Below are 12,731 nucleotides of genomic sequence, written 5' to 3'. Positions count from 1 at the left end.
GGATGAAAAGCTTATTTCATTTATTCCAGAAAGAACGCTACTCATTGGCTATCTTTATTTCAGAAAACTAATTCTCTCCTGGTCATTTATTACGATGATATATTGAATGGAATATAGACATGTTCCGTTCAACATATACATATTTATATGCAACAAAATATATATTATACATAAATATATATATTTACACACTCAATTTTATATTTTATAAAAGCAACCTGAAAGAATTTGAAGGGCAGTGTATACAGTTGTACAAAAAGCCACCTTTCAGAACACATTAGGCGATGTCTTTCCTATTTCTCTGTAACTCCTATGCTACCCAAACGAGCCACTAAGCAGCCTAAAGATCTGTAATGAAGGGTGCCTCTCTTTGCTACTTTTATGCTTTTCATGTCCACAGCATAAGCAGTGATGGGAAGAAACTGATTGTTTTGGCCTTGGACCTAAATGTCACTATGCATTTGGTTGGCTTGGACTTTCCAAAGAATAAAATCATCCCTTTGTCACGTCAAAGAAACTACCAGAAAACAAAATTGTCAAAGGAGAGTTATAATTTCCTATAATGGAAAAAGAACCTACATTGTGAGACTGGAAGTTTTTCCAAATTATAAAGGAGTCAGATCAGTTGGGGGGCTGCGGGAGGCAAGGGCACCAGCCCGCTCTGGCCACGCAGGGCGCGGGCGACTCCGAGAGTCCAGGCGCGGGGCGGGCTTGGCGGCGGCCCGAGGTCCACGGAGGCTTCCGCGCCCGTCACCAGAGCGCCCAAGCAGAGGGGGCACAGCTTTGGGGCCAGGGGAGGGATAGGGAGCGACAAGGGCTCCGGGGTGCTCAGGGTGGGGAGCGACCAGGGCTCCAGGGTGCTCAGGGTGGGGAGCGACCAGGGCTCCGGGGTGTCCAGGGTGGGGAGCGAAAACGGAATCCGGGTGCCCAGGTTGAGGAGCCATAAGGGCTCAGGTGTGCCCATGGTGGGGAGCCACAAGGGTTCCGGGGTGCCCAGGTGGGAAGCGACAAGGGCTCAGGGGTGCCCAAGGTGGAGAGTGACAAGGGCTCCTGGGTACCCAGGTGGGTAGCGACAAGGGCTCCGGGGTGCCCAGGTGGGAAGCGACAAGGGCTCAGGTGTGCCCAGGGTGGGGAGCCACAAGGGCTCCGGGGTGCCCAGTTGGGGAGCGACAAGGGCTCCGGGGTGCTCAGGGTGGGGAGCGACCAGGGCTCCGAGGTGCTCAACTGCGCCCACAGCCATGGCCCCAGGCCCCCAGAGTGCCGACGCCCGCACTCCCCGCCCCGCGGAGGCCCGTGGGGCCTCCCTCCCCCCGCGGGGGCCCCGGGCGGCAGCCGCCGCATCCCCCTCCTTCCAGCGCCCCGCGCCCCGCGCCCCGCCGCCGCCGCCGTACTCACCTCAGGGGCGCAACCGGCACAGCCGGCCGTCGGCCTCGTTCCCGCCGAAGCGTCTCGCTGCGGTACTCCCTGCGTGGGCGGGCTGTTCCCCGGCGGTCGCACGGGGTTCCGGGGTGGGGGGGCGGGGAGCAACGAACCGAAGCGCCGCCTGCTGGCATTTTCCACAGGCCGGCGCCACCGCAGCCGCCTTGGGTCCGCACAGCCCCCTGCCGGCAGCAGCTCTTGCTGTCTCGCCGAGCCGACAAGCCTCCGAGGACAGGGGACGGAGCCGCGGCGCGAGACGGAGATCGGGCGGCGCTGTGCGCAGACTCTTTCCTGTGGGGACTGCGCGCATGCGCACCAGCGGGGCGGGACCCGCGGCCGCTGCGTGGGGGCCGGCCCCACCCAGGGGCGCTGGTCCAGCTGAGCCAATCGCGAGCGCCGGGTACCTCGGCGCGGGCGCTTTGAATGCTTCGTGGGCCGCCTGAGGCAGCGGCAGGCTGGCCATGCCGCTGCCGTTTTGGGAGATCTTCTGAGATCGGGAGGGGAACTCGCCCCTCATCCTTTCGCCGGATCCCCACCCTCGCCAGGCCGCGGGACTGGCGAAAAAAAAAAACAGCTGGGAAAGTAAAACAACACTGACTTCAGGTAACAGTTACCTCTTTGGATGGAAGGAAGGGAATGGGATAAAGGAAAGGTGAAAAAGAAACTTCAAGCATTTGTATATTATTTGATTTCTTAAAAGAAAACTTTTTAAATGCTGACATTTTGCCAGAATGCTTAAATTTTTTAAAGAAATAAAATGTTAATATGTAATTTTGTTACAAAAATACCCAAAATATATTCTTGCATATGCACACAGATATGCATATTTTATATCTAAACGTTAAAAACATTATTCAATGAATAAAATTATAGAAATTTTCTTTATCATTGAACTTTATTCTTTTCCTTTACTTATGGTTATTTCAGGTACTTCAGGGCTCCAGAGCTTGCCAGGAGATGCACATATCCAAGAAGGCCAGTCCCCAGCAGGGAAGCAGGATGGAGCCCCAGGTGCAGGTAGGTCAAGGCAGGATGGGGATGCTGGGGATGGTCCAAGGCAGGCAGCGAGGCTCGAGGTCGGTCAATGGGGAGGAAAGCATCGGGGTCTATGTGGGGCACAGGTAGGCCAAGGCAGGATGGAGTGAGGGGCGCTGTGTGGGACCCAAGTAGGAAGGGAGGGGAGGGGTGCTTCAGGAGCCAGGGTCGGGCTATCCCCCCCCCACCTCCTGCCACCTCCCAAAGCAGCAGCTGAATCCCTCCTGAGCTTCCTGTCGGACAGGCCCAGCTTTGGCATCTGCATCCTTGCCCCAAGTTGCTACACAGCTCCCCTCATCTGGATCCCCCTGCCCACTTTTCTTCCCCGCCAGCGACCTGTGTTCAAAGGCCCCCCTGGCTGGGACACCAGACCCAGTGCACCGTCCAAGGGACACCAGGGGGATTCCCTTGTTCTGTGAGCCAGTGTTCTCCAGGTGGACAGTTTTCCATGCCTCTCCTCCCGATGTGCAAGGCCTTCTCTCTAGGTGCTAAGGCCCTACACATTGACCTATTTGGGTTTGTTTCTCGGCCTCCAATTTTACCCCGTCAGATGACTGTCCATAAGTTTATAAGAAGCCTTAACACTTAGGAGGGCAATGTACACTTCTTGTTCTTGTTCCATTTTATCTTGGCTCTTCTTAGAAATTCCTCATCCCCCACCCCTGATGTCCAAGTCCTTGGCTGCCCTGAAGCAAGAATCCTGGTGCTGGATACCTGACCAAGCTCCTCTTGGTACCTCTCCATCCACAGAGCCGCATACTCTGCCCAGTGGCCAAGAACCCTCAGCTGTCTTTGCTGTATCTGGAGTGGAGTCTGATCTCTCTCCCTTTTGGCACTAGCCTTGAATAAACTCTTTCCTACCATTTTTAACAAGTGTCCGGTGAATACTTTCTACTCACCAGCAGCACCATGGAGCCTGTCGCGTGGCGGTCACAGCTCAAGCACACCCAGGCTTACACCCTCAGTTACTAGGTTCCCCCCACACGCCCGCACGACACAGAACCTGAGAAAAGTCTGAGCGCTTCCAGAGCGTGGAACCCGCGCACCCCACCTCTCCTCCAGTGCGTCCTCCTGGGGTCTCCTCCTGCTCCTCCCTCTGCCCACGGACGGCTTCCTAGTGGGCCAGGCTCCCCACTGGCAGTTCTCAGATCTCCATGGTGACCGTGCTCCTCTCCTGGCCATGCTTCGCACCACCCCACAGGCTCATTGGGCAGGAAGCTTTGGAAGTTCCAGGGCAGGCATACAACTTAACCTGCTCTCAAAGGGGACAGAGGCACCCACTGACATTCTCTGAGGATGCAGGAGAATTAGCATCTGCCACAATTAGGGCCCACACTCCACTCTGGGCTGGGATGGGTTTTTTTCCCTAAATCACAATGACAGCCATCACTCACTCCACTAAATGCTGTTCCCAGAAGCCCTGGATTGTGCTGTTTCACCGAGGCCTCTGCCTGGAGGTGGCTGTCCCCATCTGCCCAAAGGGCCGAGGACTCACTAGGTCTGCATGGGGCACAGACCAACAGTGAGGCTAGACCCTAACTTCCATATTTCATTTCAGGAAGGCAAGATTTTTTCCTATTGTTTTATAAAAGATTGAAATAGCAAGAAGACACTGCTTAGAGAGACTAGTCATGAGGAATTACAAATAATTCAAATCTTCTTCCCTGGAATCTCACATTAAGGTGCAAAAATTGAGCACCAAAGAATCCCCATCCACTGCTGCCACCTGTCATGAGATGGGGCTGCTCATCAGAAGGGGAGCAGACCCCACGCCAGGGCCCCGAAGGAGGACAGGGTGACTGCATTGTAGAAAATGGCAGGGTACGTGAAACACACAGGACTGTCTTTAAAACATCCACACAGTCGTCTGTTTTTCAATTAAATTGGCCACGGAGTTTAGTCAAGCAATTTTTTTCCTTTATTTTTGTTAAATAAGATTCCAGAAAGTATAGTGCAAACACTCAGTAGAAAAGTTGCAATTAAGAAATGTACATTCACATTTAACATTTCAGTCCATTCACTTTGTTTCTAAATAAAAATAGGACAAATTATTCAATGACTTGTCTCAATTTAACAATCTTGGAAAAGACTGGAAGGTGCTCTACGGTGTCCAGTGGACGTAAAAATAGACCCGTATTGATTATACAAATCTATCATGAGAAGTTACCCAGTGATATTGAGTTGTTGTCCTTCTGACACAGACATCTCGTTTCCACGTCTACAGAAGCGTTCTCAGTGAGCTCTACTGGTGGGAGGATGTGTCACCCGGGCCACTCTGTGCCCAGGAAGGGACACGGAAGGGCTGAAGGGTTCCCACAACCCTTCTCAGTGAGTAAAGAGAACCCAAGAGTGGGCTTTGGGTTTACCTTAAATCAGAGTGGAATCTGCTGCTCAGAGGTGGCCATGATCACCTTACATCATCTCTGCGTGTGCAGGGTGGTGTGCGGTCGGTGTGCACGAGAGACGGGGAGGGTGCCGGGGCCAAGTGGGGGCGCTGCAGGAGGGGTGCGGGAGCCACTGAGGCGCGGGGGGCCAGGACCTGCCGGGGCGGGACGCTCTGCGGCCAGCCGGCGGACGACCTGTGGTGACCGGGGCCTGTCCCTTTGCGCATGCTGCGTGTCTTGGAATCCAAAGTAAGTGACACACAATTAGGAACTTCACAGCATGCGACGCTGAGTGCAAAGGGCTTGTGCAGCCACGGTTTCGCCAGGGCCAAAGACAGAACTGCGGGCCTGTCTGGGACTGATGCCTGGGTGGGGAGAGCCGGCGCTCCAGGCCGGCAGAAGAGGCCGCGGTATATTCGTCAGGAGTCCCAGGACGTGGGGGTGGTCCCCTGAGACGTGTGCTTCGTGCCCGGGCCTCAGGGGGCGTGGGAGTTGCTGGTGGGAGGCAAGAAACAAGTTCTGGCTGCTGGTGGGCCCACTGCCCAATGCACATGCCCCGGGGAGTGAGAGCCCGCGGACGGGACGCTGCGTGGCTGTGCCTGCAGGCGGCCCTGCGCATGTTTACAAAGCCCGAGCGGTGGACAGATCTCTTGGGGGTTGGTCTGGGACTTCCTCGCTGGTTAAACTCCAATTCTTAGTCAACGACTGCCAGCTGTTTTGGAATCCAACCCATCCAAAGTCTGATCTGCCTGGAACCACAGAAGTCAGTGCCTGGGGGAGCCCAGGACACCCGTGCTCCAGCGGCTGCCAACTGCTCACCATCCATCATGATCCCCATCTCGCCTCCCGCACATTTTCAGTGAAATCTGTTCTTGTATGTCCTCTCATCCCCAGGAAGGAACAGTGACCACCTACATCGCTGCACAGCATGACGGGGACACGGGAGGGCTCTGATCAGGCATTGGGGGCTGGGTTGGCTCCACATAAGTGGAGAAGCGTGTGGAGTATGAGGGCATCTGGGGGCCCGCGTTCTCCCCCTGGCTGATGTCAAAGAGGCCTTACGGAAAGAGACAGGACAAGTGTCCTCACTGAGGGAAGAGTCTGTGTTTTCTAAGACGCGCTGGCAGGTGGCGCTGCTGGATACAGTTTTAGGATAGAACGTACGCTAAGATAAGGCAGGGAGTTTTCAGGCCAACGCTGTGTGACTTTGCTAGAGATCCTTCGTTAAAGCACAGGCAGGGCTCAGCTGACAGTCCATGTGCTGTTCCAATCTCACAGCATGAGGCCTAAGTGAGGGTGACTCTGTGCCTGGGCACATCCGGGGATGGGCAGTGGGGCAAACCTGGTGCCTGGGGACCTCCCTGGCTGTTCCAAAGCAGCCGACCAGGCACTGCCACCACCGTGCGCGCATGAGCTAAGGGCTCCAACACCACCAGCACAACTTTGCTGGTGTCACTGTTAGCTGAGAGGTGCTGAACGTGAGTGGCTCCCTGGGTAACTGGGAGGGAGGTGGGCGGGGGGCTGCCGGCTCTTCCCTCCAGAATCCCTGCACCAACACCCACCTGTGCCTCTCCCCTCAGGCCTCCACGTATACCCAAAACCCAAACACAACAAAATGAAACAAAGGACGAACTACGGAGAATGGGACCAATTCAGTGCCTTGATGCTGCGGGACTGCAGTAAAGGAAAAAAGAAAAGAGGCTTTCTTCCTCTCTAGCAGATGTTGGAGACAGACGCCGAGGCACCACTGGGACCTTGGTGGGAGTCAAGGCCACCTCTGTGTCCCAGAGCTGTTGCCCCCGCTCCTCCCAGGGTCAGGATTTCTAGGGGAAATCAAGTCATGGCCGTCAGGGAATGCCCTGGGGGTGGCAGTCATCTGTCCGTATTCCAAGTTAGTTTGTTCTTTATATGCATTCATCTTAATCCCAGGAACAAATAACTGATTTTAATTCTGCTTAAGCCATGCCATTCACACACACACACACCACACACACACTTGCATTAAGCATGACCTCTGGCAGAATAATTTCTTTTTATCTTAGAGAACAGATTTGATATGGAACAGATTATATTTTCAGGGTAATTAAGGAATAGAAATGTCTGAGTCGTTACCACAAAGTCAACTTGTGTAAGGAGGTCTAGCCCCAAAGTGGGGCCGTTGAAATTGGGTTTGTTATGAAACAGATGCTGGAGAAGACAAATTCCGCTACACCATCACAGGACCTGCCTCCACGACGTGTGCGCACACACGAGAGGCAAAGGGAAACTCCCCGAATCCTTTCCAAAGCATCCTGTGGCTTCCCAGACGTTAAAGTTCCTCAGGCACTCCCCGTCTGGGGTGCCAGCCCCCTAACCCCGAGAGGGAAAATCTAGGTCAGATTCCAGATGCTGGGGCTGGGCCCATGGTCCATGCTGGTCTCACTGGCCGCCCTGCTGGCCACGCCAACCCCAGTCCCAGCCACTCGAGTGCCCCTGCACCCCACGCTCCTACATTCCTATGTTCAGCTACTCCGCCCACACTGCCTCCCTCCGAGGCATGGGGCCTGCCTGTGGCTCTTGCCCATCAGGTTACACAGAATTAAGGGTGCCCTCCCACCACTGAGGGACTGGGCGGTGGTGGACAACTGTCTGTCAGCGCTCCCTGGGGCCAGCTACCCCTGCCTTGGACGGGACGCCCTCGAGCTCCTGAGTCCATCCTGGGAAAACTCACAACTCGATTCCCCCCACTGCCCACTTTGCCAACCACTGGGCACCTGGCCTGGACTTTTCTTGCCACATACGTCACTGGACAATGGGTACTGTGGAATCGGAGCTCTTCAAAATTCTTTGCTGTACCCCAAAGTCAACTTGGAGGCCTGACCCATCACGACTGGCCTCCTGACACCCAGGTGGGGGTCCCCGTCCTGCCTGCTGACCTCTGGGCCTGGTGACACAGCTCCCAGCAGACCTTGAAACCTCCTGATTTAGACCCACCCACAGCCTCACAGCCTAAGGACTTGTGAAGCCAGATGAAACCCAACGCGCCGTATGGAGAAACATCACGTCTTTCGTCATCCACTGCGGAACCTGGAGTATTACATGAAAATGAGAGGCTGCTAGTGCAAATTCGACTTTCAAAGCAAACCACAGCTGGGGAGGCGGGATGTTCAGGCCCAGGGACACTGCTGAGGCCGCCAACTGTCAGCTGGCCACAGCTCACCCCTCATTTATTTCACCAAACCAAAATATTTTGGAACTCATGGTCTCTACGGAGTTTGGATTTTTGGTTTTTGCTTTGTTGCTCTCTTTTGCATCGAAGCCATTACAAAACCAAGGATAAGTCAGTTTCTGGGGAGTTAGTTACACGTAACTAATGGGGCTGCATACTGAGAATGACAAGTGTACCAGCAGATCTGTGACCCCTCCCAAGAGCGCTACTCAATGCAGGGCACAGTGTGACCTTGCATTTCCTGCGCGGGCCACACACACAGAGGCAGCGGTTGCCTTACGAGTCATGTGTGCAGGTCAGGGGCAGGGCTGGCCACGCGGGTAGACCAGCAGGATCCCAACTCAGGCGATCACAGAACACACCACGCAGAAGGGTGGGCGCACCCTGGAACCTAGATGGGGCCACCTGCAAGGGGGTGAACCTGGACATGGTGACAGGCCAACCCAGCCCTTCCTTCTCGAGAGAGAGGTGAAAGCAGGAATCTAAGCACTCTATCCAGCTCGCTCCTGGGACGATGGTGCAGGATTTCTATCAGCTGCAGACAGAGCATCGCGTCTCAGAAGGCTGGCCGGATCCTGCCTGAGCCCAGAGTCCACCCATCAGCCAGGGTTTGGGGGTGTCAGCCCCCACAGTGCCCTGCAATCTGGGGAAACTTGTACACGTGGCTTGTCTCTGAATCACCAATCTGCTTTGGACCAGACCTGTCTCTACAGTTTAGAATTAGTTATTGCTTCTAGTGACAGAAGATATTGGAAGCCCTGGTGGCTTTGGAGTCAGATAAACATGGCAGGCTCAGGGTGGCTGGGTCTGGGGGTCCACCCTGCAGGACACAGACCCCGGAGTGGACTGGCCCAGGGTCAGGGTCCATGGAAGCATTTGGAAGTTCGAGGCTGTCCTCTACTCTACTGAGGCTGGAGCACAAGAGGCATGCAAGGGTCTCGAGGGGACACACGGAAGGGGTCGTTCCAAAGGGCAGCAGCCTCGCCAAGCAGGGTGTGATGCGTTGGGAACCTCACACACCGGCTACGGCGGGCTGTCCACACAGGCGGTCGTGCCTGTCTTCATCTTGGTCAGAAGGAAACAGGCAGCACCTGCAAGCGGTGCACTATTTACAGAGCATCTTAAATAATTTAGAGAGACTCCTACTTAGAAGGCGCTAACATTTGTACACGAGTATTGTACAAGGTTAAAAATAACTAAGGCAGTATCATACAGTGTAATCACAAATAAAAAGGAAGTTGTTGACCAAACCCCAAGGAACGTTATGGCTGAACGGGGCCCCTGTGCCCGCAGGAAGCAGGTAGGGTTTGGAACTGCTGATGATGGTGGAGGTGCTGCTCACAAAGGGGAACCTCGCTGTCTCAGCCGAGGCCCCGATGGCTTCCCGTGGCCGTGGTGACAGCTGGCCACACGTTCCATGGCTTTGCCAACACTCGTAGGGGGTCCCACGGCTCTGCGGACCTGAGGTCCCGACATGGCCAGGCTGGGCTCTCGCCCAGAGGCTCAGGGTCCATCTCGCTCAGGTCGACGGAATTCAGTGCCCGTGGGAGTGGGTTGTGGGAGTGCCGATCGCTTCCTCACTGGCTGACGGTTGGGGCGTCCTAACCTTAGACTGGCTGTGGCCCCTCAGCTTTAAACAGCAACCTCATGCTTTGAATCTTCCTGACCACCCCGCCTGCCTCGTCCACTTCTAAGGGGCCACGTGGTCACACTGAGCTACCCAGACGGCCCAGGATCCCCTCCCCACCTTGTGGCCTAAGCCCTGGTTCCCTTTGCAGTCCCCTTTGTCATGTGACAGAACATATTCATAGGGTCGTGAGCCACTGGGCTGTCCCCTCACCCTGCCTGGGGTGGAGGATCTGCCACGAGGTGCCGGCGGGCGCAAGTGCGCACACCTCCACGGGCCAGCGCTCACTGGGCTCCAGAGGTGACCTGGTTTTCCCTGGAAGAACTAGGCCCTGTCTGTAAGGAGGGTAGGGAAATCCGGTCACCCATCTAGGGCACATCTGAGAAAAGAACCCTCCATCACTGGCCTGCCCACACACGGCAGGGTGGCTGGCCCTGCTGGCTGCCTCTACACTGCAAAAAGTCACATGCCCACAATGGGGGCAGCCCAGGGGACACCGCTAGCCACCCCCATGGGGCTCTGTGCAGAGTGAACTCCTGTTCCAATACTGAAAAGTCGGCCCTTGAGGAGGAGTGCAATGTGGGACCCCCAGGCCCACTGGCTCTACCGAGCAGGGCTCCCCTGCAAGCCACAGACCCCTCCTCGTCGCTGTCAGAGCTGAGGGTCTCTGGACGGCCATTCCCCCACTGACTTGCCTGTCCAGAGCCTTTGGTCTGGTTTCAAGCTGTCCTGTCTTCCTGCAGTTGAGAGTTGAGGTCCCCATGTCCAGCTACTTCTGGCCAGTGCCTTTCCATTGGCCCCCCCAGACCCCTGCCCCGAACAGCACATCCCAGCACAGCCTCAGTCTTCATCTCCATGGCGACTGCAGCGAAGCGCAGGTCGGAGATCCCCAGACTCACACAGAATTACTTGCAGTCACTTTCCCTGTAAATTAGAGCAGGGACCTCTGTATTTACAGCCATCAGCGAACTCCAAAATACCATGTCCAGGGCCTGGTTCTGCCAGAGAAATGCCTTCCATCCAGGAAGATTTCCCATGGTCGTGAGGTTCACTCGTTTTCAAAATCAACAAAGTCTCGTGCTGTTGTTCAGCGAACAGAAACCCAAGACGCCACTGCAGAGAGGTAAGAAATGACACCGGCCACCTTCTCTCCTTTGAACAAACACAGTGACGTGGGCAGAAAAGGGAATGTCCGGATTTGACGGGAGCCGATATGCTCAGGAGGGGCAGGTGGAGAACGCACAGGAGGAGCAGGAAGTGTGCTGGTCACCGTACAGAGACGTGTCTGCAGGGCCCCCAAGAATTCCAGGAGACCCGACTCTGGCTCTTAGTGAGAAACCAACCTTGAAGAAAGCCAGAGGCCACCACCCTCCGTGCAGTGGGACAGGGCTTCTCAATTCTCCCCAGGCCGTCCGTCTAGGCCCGTCCAGCTCTGGCCCAGCTGAGAGAGCCCTGACTCCCACTCTGGGCTCTGCAGGCCGCTGCCCAGGGCTGGAGCCGCCCCCAGGGACACAGCTGGGCTGATGCTGACTGGTCTCGGGGCACACTCAAGGTGGGTCCCCCTGTCCACCTGCCAGCCAGACCTCCAGGGCTCTCCCCACAGCTTGCAGCCCTGGTGGATGTTCTGAAGGTCCCGGTGCCCGATACTGACCTGGCCAACCTCCCTCTGGCACCGAGGAGAGGATGGAACAGGCACAGCCGCCGGGAAAGCCTTGGCGTCCGTGCGGCCAGGGCTGTCCCCTCACTGGAGACGCTGCCCAGCTGCTTGGGGCCGTGCCTGGACAGTGACTTTTCTCCAGCCTGGCCACTGGCTCCTGGCCCTGCTCTGCTGCCCGGGCTGGTCCCTGCAGGAGCCTGAGGCCCCTGAAGCCCCTGAAGCCCCGAGCATTTGTGCCCTGTGTCCCCAGTAGCCCGTCTGGGCTCCACTAAGCCTCCTTCCCAGCTGCTCCAGGGGGCAAGTGCTGACCTGGGGGGCAGGGGGTGAACCCCGAGCCCTGCAGAGCCCCCATCCCGGCTCTGACTGAGAGGCTGGCCACAGGGGGCACTGGGGGGTGGGCCGTGGCCAGTCTGCTCTGGAAGCCACCTCTTCCATAAAGACACATTTTCCGCTCTGAGTTCATGCACCTGGTTTGGGAGCCGTTTCCGTCAGTCCTGCCTTCCAGGAAGTATGTCAGCATCTCGCCCTTGCCCTTGACGCTGACTTTGCCTCGGCACACGAAGCGGTACGCACCCTGCCGCAGCAGCCGGTGAACTTCCTCGGTCACCTGCAGCAGAGACATGCGGGCATCACTCTTGGTCAGTGGGGAGCCCACAGAGGGGTCCCTCCTCCACCTGCACGGCCCATCCTGATCACCCAGCCCCTGGCCTCCCTAGCCCGGCCTGGGAGCCGGGTCCTCTGCTCTTCCTGTGGTGACTCTGCTCACTCTGTGAGAAGGACGTGATCCCACAAAGAGAGCAGGGGACTCAGAGGGGCCTAACCGGCCCCAGACAAGCAGGCGAGGATAGTGTTCCCCACGGATGATGGGTGGGCTGGACAGGGGACAGGGTGTGAGTTCCGTGGTCACCCCAAGCTCCAGCCAGATGTGCAGACATCGAGCTCCAGCTGTGGACAGACAGGAGCAGGCCCGGCTCTCTGCAGGGCTCTCGGCACCTGCAGTAACCTCGGACAGCTTTGAGGGTCGGGGACTGGCAGGAAGGGCCCAGCACCAGGCTCGTATCCCTGTGGCCGGCACAGAGCCCTCAGGGTCCAGGTGGGGTGCCCAGGCTCCTGGGGCTTCTGTGGGTCCAAAAGCGGGGCCACCAGCACAGACAGGGCAGTAGGCACATTCCCCTAGTGACAACGGGACATGACTTAACTCCCTCAATTCTTGGGTTCCCACACAATGTTAGCTAGAATTCCTGCCTCACAAAGTTAAAAAAAAAAAAAAGATGATAGAGGAGAAAGCACTTTCTAATAAGGTTCTTTAAGCAGAAGAGGACACAGTAACTTGGTTCCTCCTCGCCTTACACTGAAGGAGGAGACCACCTCCCTCCTGATCCCCCTGGGTGCTGCTCTGAA

At 56.4% G+C, this 12,731-nt stretch overlaps 1 protein-coding gene and 1 long non-coding RNA gene across 2 annotated transcripts in view; one reads left to right on the top strand and one right to left on the bottom strand.

The window, feature by feature from the left end:
* The first annotated feature begins 1,763 nt into the window (after positions 1 to 1,763).
* On the top strand, positions 1,764 to 3,321 carry LOC140697597 (uncharacterized). The gene is made up of 3 exons (XR_012074754.1): positions 1,764 to 2,022; positions 2,347 to 2,436; positions 3,097 to 3,321. It is a non-coding gene; the product is annotated as an uncharacterized lncRNA (long non-coding RNA).
* A 1,028-nt stretch (positions 3,322 to 4,349) lies between these two features.
* The window catches only part of ADCY1 (adenylate cyclase 1), a 110,942-nt gene continuing 102,560 nt past the window's right edge, over positions 4,350 to 12,731 (bottom strand). The window contains exon 20 of the mRNA XM_072965300.1: positions 4,350 to 11,937. Within this exon, the coding sequence (XP_072821401.1) occupies positions 11,599 to 11,937 (339 nt within the window). The 3' untranslated portion in view covers positions 4,350 to 11,598. The remainder of the gene's footprint in view (positions 11,938 to 12,731) is intronic.

This window comes from Vicugna pacos, chromosome 7 (assembly GCF_048564905.1).
Source record: "Vicugna pacos chromosome 7, VicPac4, whole genome shotgun sequence".
Lineage (NCBI taxonomy): Eukaryota > Metazoa > Chordata > Mammalia > Artiodactyla > Camelidae > Vicugna > Vicugna pacos.
Note: the sequence above shows the minus strand (reverse complement) of the source record. Positions and strands in the feature narration are given on the sequence as shown.